The 20,594-nt window shown below is 48.2% G+C and overlaps 1 protein-coding gene across 1 annotated transcript in view; it reads left to right on the top strand.

Moving 5' to 3' along the window:
* Positions 1-2,515: 2,515 nt before the first annotated feature.
* Positions 2,516-20,594, top strand: part of LOC141220281 (uncharacterized) — a 131,449-nt gene continuing 113,370 nt past the window's right edge. The window contains exons 1-4 of the mRNA XM_073666243.1: positions 2,516-2,737; positions 15,303-15,430; positions 15,750-15,932; positions 16,348-16,471. Of these exons, the coding sequence (XP_073522344.1) occupies positions 15,359-15,430; positions 15,750-15,932; positions 16,348-16,471 (379 nt within the window). The 5' untranslated portion in view covers positions 2,516-2,737; positions 15,303-15,358. The remainder of the gene's footprint in view (positions 2,738-15,302; positions 15,431-15,749; positions 15,933-16,347; positions 16,472-20,594) is intronic.

Genomic DNA, 20,594 nt, shown 5'->3' with positions numbered 1-20,594 from the left:
AGTCAGGGATGTCAAATTCAAATACACAGAGGCCAAAGTTCAAAGCTTGGACAAAGTCGCAGATCAACCTGGATATTTATTAAAAAATATATGTCTACAAATGAGGAAATTTTTCTTTATCAAATAAAACGATTAATTTAAAAATTATAGTGGAATATTATATGTTATGTAAAAGCAATAAAAAGCATATGGCCCAATGGCCTAATTTAAATATGTAATTTAATAGAGGATAAAAATCCTTGAATTAAATAGATAATGTAGGATGCAAACAAAAGTGCCCCCAAACACAGTATGATACCCCCACACTCACAGTATGATGACCCTACTGTACCCCTCTCCCTCAATCCCCCCAACAAAGAATGGTGACCCCATCACAGTATGATTCTCCAACTGTAATCCCCACACAGCCCTCCATACAGTATAACGGGCCCCACAGAGCCCTCCATACAGTATAATGGGCCCCACATAGCCCTCCATACAGTACTGTATACACAGCCCCGCAAGGTGCTCCGTACTGTATACACGGCCCCGCAAGGTGCTCCGCGTATCGTATACACGGCCCCGCATGGTGCTCCGTACCGTATACACGGCCCCGCATGGTGCTCCGTACCGTATACACGGCCCCACATGGTGCTCCGTACTGTATACACGGCCCCGCATGGTGTTCCGTACTGTATACACGGCCCCGCATGGTGCTCCTCCCAGTATAATGGCCCCAGATTTTAAAAAAAAATCACCTCTGCCATTCCAACGCTGATCCCTACCTATCTGTGGGCCCACAGGCCATCTCCCTTTCACTAGCGCCGTGGCCACTCTCCTCTGTGCGTGCCCTCCCGTCAGTCCACGCGATCCGATGGGAGGGCGCGTGCAGAGGACAGTCGCCGCGGCAGTATTAAGACGATGGCTGACGCCCAGGCGGCCCAAAACCTCTGCTGGAGGACGGGCCTGGGGGGCATTTGCCCCTCTCCCACCCGGCCCAGCCCGTCCCTGTCTGCCCTTATCCGGGGATCTAAGGCTGCACGAAGAGCCTACAACAACCAGCAGAGGGCAGCAACACAGAGACATCGTTTGATCTTGACTATGAGACAGAGAAACACAAAGAGACAGCAGGAGAGACAGACGACGGAGGGGGGAGAGAGAGAGAGACGACGGAGGGGGGAGAGGGGAGAGAGACAGACGACGGAGGGGGAGAGAGAGAGAGAGACAGACGACGGAGGGGGGAGAGAGAGAGACAGACGACGGAGGGGGGAGAGAGAGAGACAGATGACGGAGGGGGGAGAGAGACAGACGACGGAGGGGGAGAAAGAGAGAGAGAGACAGACGACGGAGGGTGGGGGAGAGACACAGACGACGGAGGGGGGAGAGAGACACAGACGACGGAGGGGGGAGAGAGACACAGACGACGGAGGGGGGGAGAGAGAGACGACGGAGGGGGGAGAGAGACGACGGAGGGGGGAGAGAGAGACGACGGAGGGGAGGAGAGAGAGAGACGACGGAGGGGGGGAGAGAGACGACGGAGGGGGAGAGAGAGACGACGGAGGGGGGAGAGAGAGACGACGGAGGGGGGAGAGAGAGAGACGACGGAGGGGGAGAGAGAGACGACGGAGGGGGAGAGAGAGAGAGACGACGGAGGGGGGAGAGAGAGAGACGACGGAGGGGGAGAGAGAGAGACGACGGAGGGGGAGAGAGAGAGACGACGGAGGGGGAGAGAGAGAGACGACGGAGGGGGAGAGAGAGAGACGACGGAGGGGGGAGAGAGAGACGACGGAAGGGGGAAGAGAGAGAGAGATGACGGAAGGGGGGAGAGAGAGAGAGATGACGGAAGGGGGGAGAGAGAGACGACGGAAGGGGGGAGAGAGACAACGGAAGGGGGGAGAGAGACAACGGAAGGGGAGAGAGACGATGGAAGGGGGAGAGAGAGATGACGGAGGGGGGAGAGAGAGACGACGGAAGGGGGGGAGAGAGACGACAGAGGGGGAGAGAGAGAGACGACGGAGGGGAGAGAGAGAGAGACGACGGAGGGGGGGAGAGAGAGACGAAGGAGGGGGGAGAGAGAGACGACGGAGGGGGGAGAGAGAGACGACGGAGGGGGGAGAGAGAGACGACGGAGGGGAGGAGAGAGAGACGACGGAGGGGGGGAGAGAGAGATGACGGAGGGGGGGAGAGAGAGACAACGGAGGGGGGGAGAGAGAGACAACGGAGGGGGAGAGAGAGACAACGGAGGGGGGAGAGAGAGACGACGGAGGGGGGAGAGAGAGAGACGACGGAGGGGGGAGAGAGAGAGACGACGGAGGGGGAGAGAGAGAGACGACGGAGGGGGGGAGAGAGAGAGACGACGGAGGGGGGAGAGAGAGACGACGGAGGGGAGAGAGAGAGACGACAGAGGGGGGAGAGAGACGGCGGAGAGGGGGGGAGAGAGAGACGACAGAGGGGGGGGGAGACGACGGAGGGGGAGAGAGACGACAGAGAGGGGGGGAGACGACGGAGGGGGGAGAGACGACAGAGCATCACAACAACACAGGAAGAGGCTGCTGAACTGAGAGCGGAGGACCTGTGGTGACATCACCGTCATGTGATCAGGGGGCGGAGCTCAGGAAAGGTAGAGACTAAATCCATGTGGGCTAAAGGACCTGACGTCATACCCATGTGACTTGATGATGTCATTGGAAAGGGGCGGGGCCTCGCGCTCCATTGCTCTCTGCTGCTGAGGCTGTGGTGATTACACCGAGGAGCTGAGGTGATTTGGGGGCGCAGATAAGTGGATGTTCCTGTATGGGGGCTGCACAGGGAGCAGGGGGATTCTGTAGGTGTGGGACTGCGTGGGTGAGGAGGGGGTCCTGTTACTTGCGTGGAGTCACCCCCGTGACCGTCCCCCGCTGGCGCTGTAGTTACCACGGTGACCGTCCCCCGCTGGAGGTGTAGTTACCACGGTGACCGTCCTCCGCTGGAGGTGTAGTTACCATGGTGACTGACCTTCTACGAGGCTGATAATGAGCGGTCATGTCGGCGGAGGAGGCCGCGGTGGAGTTTGTGTCTTTTCCTCCAGATTCTTCCTGATAAATGTCGGATATTTGGGGCAGAATTCAGTGATTGTCGTTATATCGTCCCCTGTGATCTTCAGCCGCCGGCTTTCAGTCATGCAGGCGCCAACGCAGATACAGTCACCGTACGCAGCACTGAGCGGCGTCTGTAACTGCGCCTGGGACTGAGACTGACAGCCGGCTCAGCAGTGCATCAGTACAGAGCGACCATCACTCAGTGTCGGGGCGCAGTTACAGCTGTCCCTCACAGTGCTGCCAGTGGTGACTGTAGCTACACCTTGATTCCTTGGGATTACAGTCTGGCCTATGCATTTTTTGTGAGGGTGGTAGTAGTGGCGAGGGACTGTTGTGTTCCTACACCCTGGCTCCCTGACAAAGACAAATGTCCCAATTCTCCTGTGCTGTGCGTGTGGTGCAGAACACTCACGTTTTGGTAGCAGATCTCTGCTGTCTTCAGTTTTTCCACTTTAGTAACCGCCGCACACACGATAGGGGACTTCCACTCCGTTTTATAAAAAAGAACTTTACTTAACAGTCCAACTTCACCATGAGGGAACACGCAGTATTGGACGCATCCTTTTCCAGGTTCACAGTTCATTGCACAGCATATGTTAATATTCACCGTCTGTTTGTCCTGAGATGTCCCTTCCATAGTCGACCTGTTTGGCCTCTGAGACGCTCGCAGTTTTAAGAGTCCCGTTCCATTTATTCTTACTCCCATGACATCACCACGAGAGAGAGGATCCACCCATCAAGGACAGGAAACCTACAGGTTAAAAAGGGCAGCACCTCTCTCCCGCTTCAGTTTAGGTTTCCTGTCCTTGATGGGAGACCTATCAGGTACATGCAGGATTAAGATCGGTCTCTTGCCCAGATGGATAGACAGGGTGCCCAGAGCGGTTAAGTTCCTGCCCTAGTCGGTCCTGTTCTTTCTGGAGACGCCATGGCAGGGCTCATTGGGGCGTCTCCGTGTGCGTTGCGGTCAGCGTGATATCCCCTGGGTGAAGCTGGATGGTCTGTGATGTGTGGGACCGCATGCAGGCAACCCACCCCCCGCTACACTATTCAAGAGATCTGCACGTTCCCCGCCGGCGAGGCCCTGTGACGGCTGCTCTGTGACGTATTTCCGGTGTGCTGACCTCCACCGGAAGTGGGCGCAGCTCGCACGCGGCCAGGAAGTATGGGCCGCATGCGAGCAGAGTGTGGACGCCGGAATATTGTTCACCGCAACAGGATGGGCGTCCCACCGGTACTGCTGGGAGTAGTGTTCTGCCCACCCCGGGTGGGGGGGGGGAGGCCCCCCCTTTCCACACAGGTACCTGTATGGCCAGTATAGAAATAGACCTGGTTACATACGGAGGTGCTTCCCAGCCCCTTGTTTTTTCGTTGGCAATTGGAGATACACATGAGCTATCACCTCAGCAAGAACAACTGCAGCAGGAGCAGCCCTCTGGGGAGCCCTCACAACAGGCGGTGCAACGTCGTTCCCGATCCGGGTCCAGTCGTTCAACTACGAAATTCACCACAAAAAGCAGGAAGGAAGGTCCTGTCGTTCGGAGAGATCCTCCGCCGGTTAAGAAGGATTCCTCTGCTTCTACGGTACTGCATATGCCAGGGTGTAAGTGGAATCTTCGTGAAAGTTCTACTAATTTTTTCTTCTACTTCTCTGTCTATAAAATGTTTTCAGAGCCAGAAATGTCCATTTAAATCAAAGCATAAGGAATGTGCCCTATGCAGCAGCCCGCTCCCTGATGCATATATTACGAAGTTGTGCCAGCCTTGTAATGACAAGGTGATGACGGAAGAAACCCTAGGGTTTTCTTTGGGTCTAAAAACTCTAATTAAAAAAGAAGTAGGCAAGGCTTTGCGAGGGAATTCTGAGGCCAGACATTCTCCTCAGGACCCTCGACCAGGCTCAAACTCCTATATCTCAGATATTTCTTCCTCTTCCCTCTATTCCTCAGATAACGAATCTGAGAGACAATGTTTTCCTCTAAATGAGGTGGATGCCTTGGTGAAAGCTGTCCGTTCTACCATGGGCATTGTGGACACTAGACCAGAGAAGTCTTTAGAGGATGTAATGTTTGGAGGATTAGGTCAAAAAAAGAAAAGATGCTTCCCCATCAATACAAAAATTAAGGATCTCATTGATAGAGAGTGGCAAAAGCCAGACAGGAAGGGCAGCATCCCTCCCTCTTTCAAAAGGAGGTATCCATTTGATGATACCGCATGCTCCTCCTGGTCAAAGGCACCAAGGCTTGATTTTGCCATTGCTAAGGCATCAAAAAAGCCTTCTCTCCCCTTCGACGACATGGGAGCTTTAAGAGACCACCTGGACAGACGAGCAGATACCTTTTTTAAAGGTGCTTGGGAGACAGCTACAGGAGCCCTGAAACCAGTAGTACTGCCACCTGCACTTCCAGAGCCCTGATGGTCTGGCTGGAACAGCTAGACAACCAACTAAAGGAGGGTGTCTCCAGGAAGGAGATTATTTCTTCTCTCCCCCTAGTCCAGGGTGCAGCGGCCTTTCTTGCTGATGCATCTGCGGACTCAGTTAGACTAGCAGTGAAATCGTCAGCTCTTTCAAATGCTGCTCGGCGAGCCCTTTGGCTTAAGTGCTGGCCTGGAGATGTACAAACGAAATCTAGACTTTGTACAATTCCTTGTGAGGGTGAATATCTTTTCGGCCAAACCATGGATGATCTGTTGGAGAAAGCTGGAGATCCTAAGAGGGCTTTCCGTCTGTACCTCTACCCTCTTTTAAGAAATCTTTTCGGAAAAAGAAGTTTGTCCGAAGAAGATTCTTTAGAGAACAAGAGAAATTCGAGGAAAGAAGTCGCAAAGGTAGAGGCCTACTCTTTGGTTCTTCCTCCAGAGATGAGCAGAAACCAGGGGAATCACAATCGGCCCAGGTGGGAGTGAGATTGTTGTTCTTTTTTCCGGCTTGGGAACGTATTTCACATAGCAATTGGATTTTGAGCCTGATTAGATTTGGTCTTAAATTCCAATTTCAAGCCATTCCTTACAGAAGATTCGTAATTATTCCCTCTAGTTCCTCCCCAGAGCGGCAAACTGCCCTCATATCGGAAATTCAAGACCTAATCAAGAAAAACGTCCTGATTGAGGTTCCGAAAACAGAAGAGGGACACGGATTCTACTCCACGCTCTTCTTGGTCCCCAAACCAAATGGGTGTTTCAGGACCATTATAAATTCAAAATGCTTAAATAGGTTTCTTAAAATAGACACCTTTAAGATGGAATCATTAAAAACAATAATAAAATTGCCTTTTCCCCACTGCTATATGGTAGTCCTAGACCTTAAAGACGCTTATTACTATGTTCCCATTTAGAAGGATTATCAAAAGTATTTAAGATTGGCCATCAAAATAAAAGGGGTAGTAAAACACTTCCAGTATACCGCTCTTCCCTTTGGGTTGGCTATAGCCCCGAGAGTTTTTACCAAACTGGTGGCAGAAGTTATGGCCCATATAAGAGAAAAGGATATTTTAATAATCCCTTACCTCGATGATTTCCTGATAGTGGGGAATTCCTTTGTACAATGCGAGGCCCATCTTCAGGTAACAATTTCTGTCCTACAAGGCCTAGGTTGGTTTCTAAATCTGGAAAAATCTAGGTTGACCCCTCAAAAAGCCCAACAGTTCCTGGGGGTCATTTTAGATTCAGAAAGACAGTTATGCCATTTATCAGATGAGAAGATTGCAAAAATCCAGGGACTAGTGAGACATTGTATGGATAGACCCTCTATGACACTTCGTAAAGCCATGTCATTATTAAGTACCCTGGCCTCAAGTTTTACTATGGTGCTTTGGTCCCAATTTCACTCAAGGGCTCTTCAATGGGATGTATTATATAATGACTCAATTCTAGATGGATATCTAGACCAGGAGTTTACTTTGGCCCCTCATTCCTTACAATCCCTTCGTTGGTGGTTGGTATACACTAATCTTTCTAGGGGAGTCCCTTGGGAAAGTAAACCTACTGCAGTTGTGACTACAGATGCAAGTGCTACAGGTTGGGGAGCTCATTTTGGAAATAACTTAATTCAGGGAACCTGGTCAGAAAATGAGGTACAGTTTTCCTCGAATGTTAAGGAACTTTTGGCGGTTGATTATGCGCTCAATGGGTTCCTTGTATATTTACAGGGCCGGGATGTCCGTATACTCTCGGACAATCAAGTCTCAGTAGCATATATAAATCATCAAGGGGGAACCCGTTCAAAAGACTTAATGAGAGTAGCAGACAGACTTCTTCAGAAGGCAGAAGATCATTTTCTCTCCCTTTCTGTGGTTCATCTAAAAGGAAAAGAAAACATCAGAGCAGATTTTCTCAGCCGCAATTCCCTAAAAGAAGGAGAATGGTCCTTGAACCCTCAAATATTCTCCAAGATTGTGGCAATGTGGGGTCTTCCAGCAGTGGACTTTTTCGCGACGAAATCCAATCGGAAGTTGGCAACGTTTTGTTCTCTAAACCCCAGAGAAAAGCCCCTGGCAGTGGATGCCTTTATGATTCCCTGGGCGTTTCCTTTGGCATGTATATTCCATCCTATGGTCCTGCTTCCGTCAGTCCTAAGGAAGATCAGGGCAGACAGAGCCAGAATGATCCTCTTTTGGCCCAAGAAGCCATGGTTCTCTTGTCTCCGCAGAATGTCAGTATCAGACCCCTGGGTCCTTCCGGAATTTCCGGACCTTCTTACTCAGGGTCCGGTTTCCTATCCTCCAGCCTCAAATCTCCATTTAACGGCATGGAATTTGAAAGGGCACTGTTAACCAGCAAAGGGTTTTCCACGAATTTAGTAAACATTCTCCTATCTAGCAGAAAGCCCGCATCTATGCTAGAACTTCTTGAAAGTTCCTGTCCTTTGCAGAATTCAAACTAGAGGATGGGATCCCTATTGGGAAGATAATAGAGTTTCTACAGCGGGGTTTAGAACAGGGCCTAACCACTAGTACTTTGAAGGTACAAGTTTCGGCTTTAGGAGCCTTATTTGCTTTTGATATAGCAGCTAATTATTGGGTAGCACGGTTTATAAAAGCCTCTTTCAGATGTAGACCTATTATTAAATCCAGACCCTCTCCCTGGGATTTAAACCTGGTCTTAAATGCCTTGACTAAACCCCCCTTCAAACCTCTAGATTCAGCCACCCATAAGATTATTCTTCTTAAAACAGCCCTGTTAGTGGCCCTAACTTCGGCCAGAAGAGTAAGTGACATACAGGCCTTTTCTATATCCCCACCATTTACTCAAATTATGGATGATAGAATTGTACTAAAGCCTGACCCAGATTTTCTTCCAAAAGTAGTCTCACGTTTTCATAGAACTCAAGAGGTAAATCTTCCAACTTTTTGTTTTCCCCCTAAAAGTCAGAAAGAGGAGAAACTACATACATTAGATGTTAGAAGGTGCGTGCTTAAATATCTGGAGGTTTCACAGAGTTTTAGGAAAGATAGTTCCCTATTTATATGCCATCAGGGGGCTAGGAAGGGTTGTAAAGCTTCAAAATCTACAATTGTGAGGTGGATTAGAGAGGCCATCACCCTCGCCTACTCCTCGGGGGATAAGGAAGTACCGGAAGGGTTGAGGGCACATTCCACCAGAGCAGTAGCAACTTCCTGGGCCGAGAAGACGGGGGTTTCCATTGAAGACATATGTAACGCTGCCACCTGGTCTTCTCCCTCCACCTTCTATAGGCATTATAGATTGGATTTAGGTGACTCTTCTGATCTCACCTTCGGGAGAAGGGTGCTTCAAGCTGTGGTCCCTCCCTAATCTCCTTTCGTCTCTGTAATTCTCTCGTGGTGCTGTTATGGAAGTACGAATAAAGCCTTAGTTACTTACCGCTAACAGGATTTTTCGGAGCCCATGACAGCACCCTTATATTCCCTCCCTACACTGGTGTTTTTTTTGCACTCCCATAGAGTTATTTTCCTTTTTTGCACCTTCAGGGGAAGTTAGTTAAAGTAATTGGCTTAAAATGAATTTGTTTTGTTGTAATTAACCTTGGCGGTCCTCTCATGCTCTGTTAACTAAACTGAAGCGGGAGAGAGGTGCTGCCCTTTTTAACCTGTAGGTTTCCTGTCCTTGATGGGCGGATCCTCTCTCTCGTGGTGCTGTCGTGGGCTCCGAAAATTCCCGGTACCGGTAAGTAACTAAGGCTTTCCTCTGTACTATTCCCCGTCCGACTTCCCCTTCTGTGAAGATTTCAAGACAAGCTACTCTGCTGACTCCTGTGGACCGTAGGCCCCGAACATTAAGGGAAAGTCGTTTTAGAGTTTCTGACTAACGTCCCTCTGCTGCTGGTCGGACCTGGTTTCTGTGCCCCCTGGACCTCCAACTACTGCTCTGTCACATCCCTCCCTCAGAACTAACTGACAGGAAAAACCATTACTCCGCCCTGGCCTAATCTCCTCCCCTTTTGACTGGGCCAATCACCAATCCTCCTTCGGTTGCTGGGCAGACTTCCCCGTTACTCCCCTGCTGCAGTCACTAAACCTCCTGGTAACTACCCCGGCTCCTCCTGCTCTGGAGCTATTGCTAAACACATTAACTGTTTCTATCCTAAACTATTGCGTTCACCACTACACTGTACCCAATTCCTAATAATAATAATTTTTATTTATATAGCGCCAACATATTCCGCAGCACTTTACAATTAAGCGGGGACATGTACAGACAATAAATTCAATACAAGGTAAGGTTGTTTAAACAGTTACATTAGGAGCGAGGGTCCGGCCGCTCGCACGCTTACATTCTACAAGGGAATGGGGGGACACAGTAGGTGCAAAGTGCTTGTCATTTCAGGTCTGACAATTATAATAAATAGGGATTTTCATATAAAGCTGCATGATCCGGTCATCAGCCCGTATGTATAAGTGCAATAATCAAGTATCGAGTGCAGTTATCTTGTGCATGGAGGGTGTGGAGACAAATGAATAGTAGGGAACAGATTCTGCATAATATTTAGGAGGGGACAGGGGAAAGTTGGTTTACTGAGTAGTTAAGGTGGTCGGCTTGTTTAAAGAGATGGGTTTTTAAAACGCGCTTGAAGACATGGGGGCTAGGCATCAGTCAGATCGCCTGGGGTAAAGCATTCCAGAGAACTGGCGCAGCATGAGAGAAGTCTTGGAGACGGAGGTGCGAGGTTCGGATTATGAGGGATGTTAGGCTTAGGTCATTTGTAGAACGGAGGGCACGTGTAGGGCGATGGGCAGAGATGAGAGAGGAGATATAAGGCGGTGCAGAACTGTGGAGAGCTTTGTGGGTGAGAGCAATGAGTTTATATTGGACCCTGTAGCGAATGGGTAACCAGTGTAATGACTGGCACAAGATGGAGGCATCGGTGAAGCGGCTGGACAGAAATACATCCCTGGCTGCCGTATTCAGGATGGATTGGAGAGGAGAAAGTTTGGTAAGAGGGAAACTGATCAGAAGAGAGTTGCAGTAGTCCAGACGAGAGTGAATAAGAGCGACAGTAAGAGTTTTAGCAGTTTCAAAGGTGAGAAAAGGTCGGATTCTGGAGATGGTTTTTAAGATGCAGGTGACAAGAGCGGGTGAGTGATCGGATATAGGGAGTAAAAGAAAGGTTAGTGTCGAATATGACCCCAACGCAGCGGCCGTGCTGCTTGAGAGTTATGGTTGAACCCTCCAAGGTAATTTCGATGTTAGGTAGAGTTAGGTTAGTAGAGGGGAGAAACACAAGAAGTTCAGTTTTGGAGAGATTCAGTTTAAGATAGAGGGAGGACATGATGTTAGAGACAGCAGACAGACAATCCTTGGTATTTTCTATTAGGGTAGGGGTGATGTCAGGTGAAGAGGTGTATTATTTGTCGTCAACATAGAGATGATACTGAAACCCAAATCTGCTGATTGTTTGTCCAATAGGGGCAGTGTACAGAGAGAAGAGGAGGGGGCCTAGAACTGAACCCTGCGGGACCCCGATAGTAAGGGAACGAGGAGAGGAAGAGGAGCCGGCAAAAGATACAGTGAAGGAGCAGTCAGATGTAGGAGAACCAGGAGAGAACGGTTTCCTTGAGGCCTATAGAGCGGAGCATAGTAAGGATTTGCTGGTGATCCACAGTGTCAAATGCAGCAGAGAGATCCAGGAGAATCAGCAGGGAGCAGTGACCTTTGGATTTAGCTGTTCGTAGATCATTAGAGACTTTAGTGAGGGCAGTTTCAGTGGAGTGTAAGGAGTGGAAACCAGATTGTAGAGGGTTGAGAGATAGCGGATTAGACGGGAGTGGACCAAGCGTTCCAGGAGTTTAGAGATGTAAGGAAGGTTAGAGACAGGTCTGTAGTTAGCAGTGCAGTTCTGGACCAGGGATGGCTTTTTAAGTAAAGGGGTTATGATGGCATGTTTAAATGACGGAAAGATACCCGAAGAAAGAGAGAGGTTAAATATTTTAGTCAGGTGAGTGGTGACCACCGGTGAGAGAGACTGCAGATGTGAAGGAATGGGGTCACTGTTGCAGGTTGTAGGTCGAGAAGAAATGAGAAGCTGGGTAACTTCTTCTGTAACAGGCTCAAAGATGGCTAGTGAGCTTGAAATGCGGCAGGGAAGGGGATCCAGGCACTGAGGAGATTGGGCTGAGATGTCCTGATGGATGTGGTTGATTTTTTCTAGGAAATAAGTGGCCAGATCCTCACCGCTGAGGTTGGTGATGGGGGCCTGTGCGTTAGGTTTCAGGAGGGAGTTTAAGGTTTCAAACAGTCATTTTGGATTGTTGGACAGTGAAGTGATGAGGGTGGTGAAGTAGGATTGTTTGGCCAGATGAAGGGCAGAGTTATATGTTTTGAGCCTGAATTCATAGTGGATGAAGTCCTCTGCTAAAAGAGATTTTCTCCATTGACGCTCAGCACATCTTGAGCAACGCTGAAAAAAACGTATTTCCATTGAGTGCCAGGGCTGCCGTTGTCTGTGTCGGGTCTTTCTGCATGTAGAAGGTGCTACTTCATCTAGGGCGCTCTTCAGTGTATTATTGTAGTGTGACAATGCGAAGTCTGGACAGGAGAGGGAGGAGATGGGGGCTGAAGACGTGTGGAGATTGTCCATAAGCTGCTGGGTATTAATGGTACATGTATTCCTATAAGTGTGGTCAGGGGGGTGTCCCGGGGGAGGAGACAGTTCTTGACAGAGAAGAAAACAAGGTTGTGGTCCGAGAGAGGGAGAGGGGAGTTAGTAAAGTCATGCAGCGAGCATAGACGGGAGAAAACCAGGTCCAGAGTATTCCCATCTTCATGTGTAGGAGAATTAGTGACCTGTGAGAGGCCGAATGAGGGGGTTAGAGAAAGTAGATGAGAGGCAGATTGGGAGAGGGGATCATTGATGGGGATATTAAAGTCTCCCATGATGAGGGTGGGGATGTCACAGGATAGAAAGTGAGGAAGCCAGGTGGCAAAGTGATCCAGGAACTGGCTGGAGGAGCCTGGAGGGTGGTACACAGTACGGTTTCACTCGTACCCTTACCCGAGGCTTGGTGACAGTGTCATGTCGGATCACAGATGCATGGCCAGAAAGTAGTGAGAATACGTCTGTATTCTGCTGCATCAAATTCCGAGCCTCCCATCGCTGCTGTTTAGTGAGAGCATCACTTATTTTAACCTCACACCCGACCTCATCCCTGGCTGGTGTCAGAGGGTTCCCAGACGGTACGACAGGCGTCTCATCCATAATCAAACATTCCCGGACTTTCCAGGCTTTTAGCAGGTTCACATGATACAGTTGTTCCGGTTTTCTCTTTCCGAGCTGGTACACTCAGTAATTCACCTCCCCCACCTTTTCCCGGACTTCATTTGGCCCTTGCCACTTGATCTCCTTGGGTAGCCCAAGGCGGCAGAACATGGCAAACAGCTCGCAGGGGATACGTATTGCCTCCGGGTAACGGGTGGCATAATCTACTACCACCAAAATATGTTGGTGGCCACGGGCAGATTTTACTATAGGCCCCACCATATTCATCGCAATCCGCTGAAAAGGTACCTCCTATAATGGGTAGAGGTACCAATGGAGTCTGGAAATTTGCAGTGGGTGTGGTAAGTTGACACTTGGGACACGACTCACAATACCTCTGTACCTCGGCATAAATCCCGGGCCAAAAGCATCACTGCAAAATACGTTCTTGTGGGTTTTTTTTCATCCCTAGGTGTCCACCCAGCGTGTGTGTGTGTGTGTGTGTGTGTGAGAGCGTGAGCCATCTCTAGCAGCGCCCGGCGGTACGACTGCCAGCTGTTCCACCACTTCATCCCGGATTTTATCAACTCTATATAATAGATCCTGGTTGACAGCCATGTATGGGAAAACCGCCTCTGCACCCGGTTGCTGAGGCACCCCATTTATTTCTACCACCCTTTCTCATGCGCAGGCTAGAGTTGGATCCTGCAGCTGAGTTGTCCCAAAAGTACCAGGGGACACTTCCAGCTCTGGGATCGATGGGGTCTCCTCAACCTCTCCTGCCAATACCTCTAGGTTAACCTATCTGGGTTACACTAGGTCGGCGACCCCTACGGCAGGTATCCATGACTCGGAATCTTTGGGTTCCATGCCGGGACATTTACCCTGGGAGGGTTAATTTTGTTCTCCCACAGGGACCAGTATAGGGGCAAGTATCTTCCCAAAACAGTCCCATCAGGTAGGGTCTTCACCACTCCCACCACATGTTTCAGCTACCCACACGGGATGGAAAAAGTAACCTCTGCTGTCGGGTACTCTCGGAGGTCCCCATGTATGCAAACAACCCCGACTTTCCATCCACTGGGGTTCTCCTTGGCAACCAGTGACCCATGGACCAGAGTCACTAGGCTCCCTGAGTCCAAGAGAGCCTCCTTCTGGTTGACGAGTACCTGGCACAATTGGGGTTCGCTGCCCGCAGCGTCTGCAGTCACGGTGCAGACTGTCTGGGCATACATCGAGACTCTGCGTGTGAACCCACAGTCCATGGGTTCAACAGTCAGAGGGCAGTTGTCAGCCACATGTCCTGGCCCTTGGCGCTGCCAGCACCTGATAGTGGAGGCACCATTAGTCTTTGAGACCTTTTTAGGGGACACTGGTCTGCCTCCCTCACTCCAGGGTACCCCCTCATTATGGGCTCGGTACTGACCCCAGCAGAGGGACGTGACCCTTTCACCGGCTCCTGGGCTTGCAGGGTCCGGCGTGATAGTCGCAGTGGGGCAGAGTCCCGTATGAAGTCCTGAGTGGCCGTGTACCGCCCGATCAGGCTAACCACCTGGTCTAAAGTGCCTGGGTCCCCTTGCCGCACCCAACTCTGTATAGCTGCTGGCAGAGTTCTCTCTAGCCGATCGACCACCACCCTCTCCACCATCTGGGCCAGAGTCAAAGTCTCAGGCTGGAGCCACCTTTTAACTAGCTGCAGCAAGTCATATGCCTGAGACCTGGCAGTCCCGGCCTCCACAAAGGTCCATGAAAACACCCTTTGGGTTCTCAAATATGTATTAGCTCCCAGTAGGGCAAGGATCTCACCTTTCAGCTTCCCATAGTCCTGGTCATCATCTCAACTGAGGCCAAAGTAGGCCTTCTGCACGTCGCCCATCAGAAACTGAGCCACCACGTCAGCCCACTGGCAAGTTGGCAGGTTCTCCCACTCCGTGGTGTGCATGTAGATGGTGAGGAAGGCTTCTACATCATCCTCCGGACTAGGCTTCCTCAAGACTGAACGGACCTTGTCCCGGGCCTCAGGAGTTTCTGGGGTCGGTGCTGGTGGCTTCTCTCGCAGAGCCGCAATCTGTTCCACAATCAAGTCATTAGTGCTCTGCTGGTGCTGCTCCTGCTGTTGCCTCTGGAGATGTTGGTGCTGCTGGGTGAGTACTAACTGCTTTAGTAGCCCCTCCATATCAGCAGGCTTGAGCTGTAGCTTTCCAGACTTGATCACAGACATGCAGCTTTTGGGGTATGCCTCAGTTCACACTGCCCGCATTCTCCACCATATTGTAATGGGGCAGTGACCCAAGGAAAGTTCAACTTTAAATATCTTTATTTGCACAATGTCCTCTGGATCGCAGCCGGGTGATCCAAACAGTCCGTGTAAACCTGCTGCCTTTTCACTCGGGTGCGCCAGTTACGTTGCCTTCACAGGCCTTTGTTGTACCTTCACCCAGGCTTGCATTGTACAGCGCCTCCTGCTCTGCAGCTTAGCAAACAAACCACTGACACACCCAAACCTTTGCTGAAAGTTTTTTAATGGATTCTGATGTTGTCCTCTCTTTTCATCTTCTCCTTTTATTGTACAGACGCCCTCCAGCTGATCCAGTGTTCATCCCTCCTTCTACTGAATGACCTTCTGAGGATGGACGAGGACGAGACCACCAGAAGATTATTACACTTCACCCTGGAGATCATCTCCCTGCTGAGCGGAGAGGTAACTCCTTTACATTTCTATCAGCTTTTTTGTGTTATGTAACAAGTCCGACATCGGGAAGAGGAAATCCAGAAGAGGAAGAGAAGGATTCTTTACTGTAAGAGCAGTGATTGTGTGCAGCTCTCTGCCAGGAGGAGTTGTCATGGGGATTCCCTATAAGAGCTGTAGAGGGGCCTGGATGTCTGTCCTGAGTGTAATAATATTCCAGGTTATGGCCCCAGATTACTGGAGACGGTTATTGATCCCAGGATTTCTACTGATTGTCAGATCTGGAGTCGGGAAGGAATTCTTCTCCCTAAGTGTCTCTCTCCATACACAGGATTACACAATAGTGAGGAAGACACCGGGGGAGGGTGTGACTCCCATCATCCATCTCCAGGAGTCAGGAGGGGGGAGCCCGGACCCCATCACAGAGCCTCCCCCGCACCCTCCGATACATGAGAGGAAGAAGAAGAAGATCCTAGAGCTCAGCAACAAGATGATTGAGCTGCTGAGCGGAGAGGTGACTGCTGGGACATTATACAGGACGGCACTGGAGGATTCTGGGTGATGACCGGAGAGGTGACTGCTGGGACATTATACAGGACAGCACTGGAGGATTCTGGGTGATGACCGGAGAGGTGACTGCTGGGACATTATACAGGACGGCACTGGAGGATTCTGGGTGATGACCGGAGAGGTGACTGCTGGGACATTATACAGGACAGCACTGGAGGATTCTGGGTGATGACTAGAGAGGTGACTGCTGGGACATTATGCAATACAGCACTGGAGGATTCTGGGTGATGACTGGAGGTGACTGCTGGTACATTATGCAATACAGCACTGGAGGATTCTGGGTGATGACTGGAGAGGTGACTGCTGGGACATTATACAGGACAGCACTGGAGGATTCTGAGTGATGACGGTGTCGTCAGGTTCCTATAAGGTGTCAGGACGTCGCTGTCTATCTCTCCATGGAGGAGTGGGAGTATCTAGAAGGACACCAGGATCGGTACCAGGAGGTGATGATGGAGGAGCTCCGGCCTCTGACATCACCAGGTGAGAGGAGACTCTTGTTGGCTCCGGTGGATGTGATGACGTCTCTCGGCCTCGTCCTATAATAGATGATTTTTCTCCGGACTTGCTCTGGTTTTCTCTACATTTTCTCACAGCTTTCATTCCCTGATTATTCTCTTCTGATCTGTGAGTCGTGGTTTCTCCGCTGTCGTCTTCATCAGTCTTGAGTCTTCGTCCTCGGCGGCTTCTTTCAGAAACTTTCACCTTCCTTAGAGCATCGGTCACATTTTGTCTACAGATGTCCCAACTCTTCTGTTCGTTCTCTCCTATGATTTCTTTCGGTACCGGAGTCTGATTGTTACTCAGCAGAGTCGGGGTTAATTTACTAATGATTTTCCACCTAATCTGCTGTCGCTTGTCCATACCTCTGAACTCTGTGTGGCATTGACCTGGTCGCTAATCTGAGCTGCTGATAACCTGCGATTTCTGAGGCTGGTGACTCGGATAAACTTATCCTCAGAAGCAGAGGTGACTCTTGGTCTTCCTTTCCTGGGGCGGTCCTCATGTGAGCCAGTTTCTTTGTAGCACTTTCAAAGTTTTCCCAATTTTTCGGACAGACTGACCTTCATTTCTTAAAGTAATGATGGCCACTCATTTTTCTTTACTTAGCTGCTTTTTTCTTGCCATAATACAAATTCTAACAGTCTATTCAGTAGGACTATCAGCTGTGTGTCCACCTGACTTCTGCACAACACAACTGATGGTCCCAACCCCATTTATAAGGCAAGAAATCCCACTTATTAAAACTGACAGGGCACACCTGTGAAGTGAAGACCATTTCCGGTGGCTACCTCTTGAAGCTCATCAAGAGAATGCCAAGAGTGTGCAAAGCAGTCATCAAAGCAAAAGGTGGCTACTTTAAAGAACCTAGAATATAAGACATATTTTCAGTTGTTTCACACTTTTTTGTTAAGTATATAATTCCACATGTGTTAAATCATAGTTTTGAGGCCTTCAGTGTGAATGTACAATTTTCATAGTCAAGAAAATACAGAAAAATCTTTAAATGAGGTGTGTCCAAACTTTTGGTCTGTACTGTGTGTATATATGTGTATATGTATATGTGTATATATATATATATATATATATATATATATATATATATATATATATATATATACACACAGTTAGGTCCATATGTATTTGGACAGAGACAACATTTTTCTAATTTTGGTTCTAGACATTACCACAATGAATTTTAAACAAAACAATTCAGATGCAGTTGAAGTTCAGACTTTCAGCTTTCATTTGAGGGTATCCACATTAAAATTGGATGAAGGGTTTAGGAGTTTCAGCTCCTTAACATGTGCCACCCTGTTTTTAAAGGGACCAAAAGTAATTGGACAGATGAAATAATTGTAAATAAAATGTTCATTTCTAGTACTTGGTTGAAAACCCTTTGTTGGTAATGACTGCCTGAAGTCTTGAACTCATGGACATCACCAGACTCTGTGTTTCCTCCTTTTTGATGCTCTGCCAGGCCTTCACTGCGGTGGTTTTCAGTTGCTGTTTGTTTGTTGGCCTTTCTGTCTGAAGTTTAGTCTTTAACAAGTGAAATGCATGCTCAATTGGGTTGAGATCAGGTGACTGACTTGACCATTCAAGAATATTCCACTTCTTTGCTTTAATAAACTCCTGGGTTGCTTTGGCTTTATGTTTTGGGTCATTGTCCATCTGTAGTATGAAACGACGTCCAATCAGTTTGGCTGCTTTTGGCTGGATCTGAGCACACAGTATGGCTCTGAATACATCAGAATTAATTCGTCTGCTTCTGTCCTGTGTCACATCATCAATAAACACTAGTGACCCAGTGCCGCTGGCAGCCATGCATGCCCAAGCCATCACACTGCCTCCGCCGTGTTTTACAGATGATGTGGTATGCTTTGGATCATGAGATGTACCACGCCTTCGCCATACTTTTCTCTTTCCATCATTCTGGTAGAGGTTGATCTTGGTTTCATCTGTCCAAAGAATGTTCTTCCAGAACTGTGCTGGCTTTTTTAGATGTTTTTTAGCAAAGTCCAGTCTAGCCTTTTTATTCTTGATGCTTATGAGTGGCTTGCACCGTGCAGTGAACCCTCTGTATTTACTTTCATGCAGTCTTCTCTTTATGGTAGATTTGGATATTGATATGCCTACCTCCTGGAGAGTGTTGTTCACTTGGTTGGCTGTTGTGAGGGGGTTTCTCTTCACCATGGAGATTATTCTGCGATCATCTACCACTGTTGTCTTCCGTGGGCGCCCAGGTCTTTTTGCATTGATGAGTTCACCAGTGCTTTCTTTCTTTCTCAGGATGCACCAAACTGTAGATTTTGTCACTCCTAATATTGTAGCAATTTCTCGGATGGGTTTTTTCTGTTTTTGCAGCTTAAGGATGGCTTGTTTAACCTGCATGGAGATCTCCTTTGACCGCATGTTTACTTCACACCAAAAGCTTCCAAATGCAAGCAACACAACTCAAATCAACTCCAGGCCTTTTATCTGCTTAATTGAGAATGACACAATGAAGGGATTGCCCACACCTGTCCATGAAATAGCCTTGGAGTCAATTGTCCAATTACTTTTGGTCCCTTTAAAAACAGGGTGGCACATGTTAAGGAGCTGAAACTCCTAAACCCTTCATCCAATTTTAATGTGGATACCCTCAAATGAAAGCTGAAAGTCTGAACTTCAACTGCATCTGAATTTTTGTTTAAAAGTCATTGTGGTAATGTCTAGAACCAAAATTAGAAAAATGTTGTCTCTGTCCAAATATATATGGACCTAACCATATCTATCTATCTATCTATCTATCTATCTATCTATCTATCTATCTATCTATCTATATATATATCTATATATATAAAAAAAAAATATATATATATATATATATATATATACATACATAAAAAAGTCCAAAAGTAGGTGGACAGAAAGTGTAATAAGGTTATGAAGGGGGAGATTTATCAAACACTAAATTGCAGCCGCCTGTCTGGATCATCCTCCAATAACTCATGAATTAGACGTGGACGATAAGCTTTCCACCCAATAGATTTCAGGATTCGCATGATAGAAGCTCCTGAAATTCCCAATTCCAAAGAGGCTCTTCTGGTGGACTTTTTTGGACTCTGAACAAATGTTTCAGCAGCAAGTTGTTTATTATCTTCTGTACAGACTGTTTTGGGTCGACCAGTTTTTGGAGCATTAAGGATTGAGCCAGTGGCATTGAATGCGGTAAATGGTTTGTCTCTTTGGGTCTTGAGTACCAAATGTTTCAACCCAATTTGCTCTAACGGTTTCAGCATTTTGAGATTTCCAATACTCTGTTAAAATCCATTTTCTTTGATCTGTATTTAAATTATTTGCCATTATGTGTTATCTGAATTTTCTGAATTATCTGAAAAGAAAACAGATTTGGGGGAGATCTATCTGTGAAAACTAGATCTGTGAAACTGGCTCAGTTGCCCTTAGCAACCAATCAGATTCCACCTTTCATTTTCCAAAGAGTCTGTGAGGAATGAAAAGTGGAATCTGATTGGTTGCTAAGGGCAACTGAGCCAGTTTCAATTTACACCATGTCTGATAAATCTCCCCTTCATAACCTTATAACACTTTCTGTCCACCTACTTTTGGACCACCCTGTATATATATATATATTTGTTCTAATTTTGGAAGACAAAGCAAAAATGATGGGGACTTCAATCTGAGATCCTGGTCTGGTGGTAATAATAATTGTAAGTCTCCCTTAAAGGGATGTTTGTTCAGAAGAATATGTATTATGGAGCTTTTCTGTGGAGTCTGACCAGACAATCTCTCCTTGGCTCCCCGTGTGCATCAGTAAGCGCCCATGACCCCGGTGCCTGCTCTCTAGTTGTCCTTTCTACACATTGATAGGTACTAACCGCTGTGTACCGGGTGCTCCCCACAACACCATCCTTCCGGGTTCTGTGACTTCGTACGTTAGTCGTACATGTGCCTTTTTTCCTCCTTTAGAGACAAACGCAGAACTTGCTGCTTATTTTAGTGTTTATACCGAGGCGGATGTTGAGAGTTATCTCTATTTAAAGAAGAAGAAAAACACGGTAACCCGTCTTTTAATAGAACGGAAGGTTCTCTCCTCTTAGTG

Source organism: Phyllobates terribilis, unplaced genomic scaffold (assembly GCF_046119375.1).
Source record: "Phyllobates terribilis strain yellow unplaced genomic scaffold, ASM4611937v1 Scaffold_279__1_contigs__length_2497574, whole genome shotgun sequence".
NCBI classification, from domain to species: domain Eukaryota; kingdom Metazoa; phylum Chordata; class Amphibia; order Anura; family Dendrobatidae; genus Phyllobates; species Phyllobates terribilis.
The sequence above is the reverse complement of the archived record's forward strand: the minus strand, read 5'-3'. Positions and strand labels throughout refer to the sequence as shown.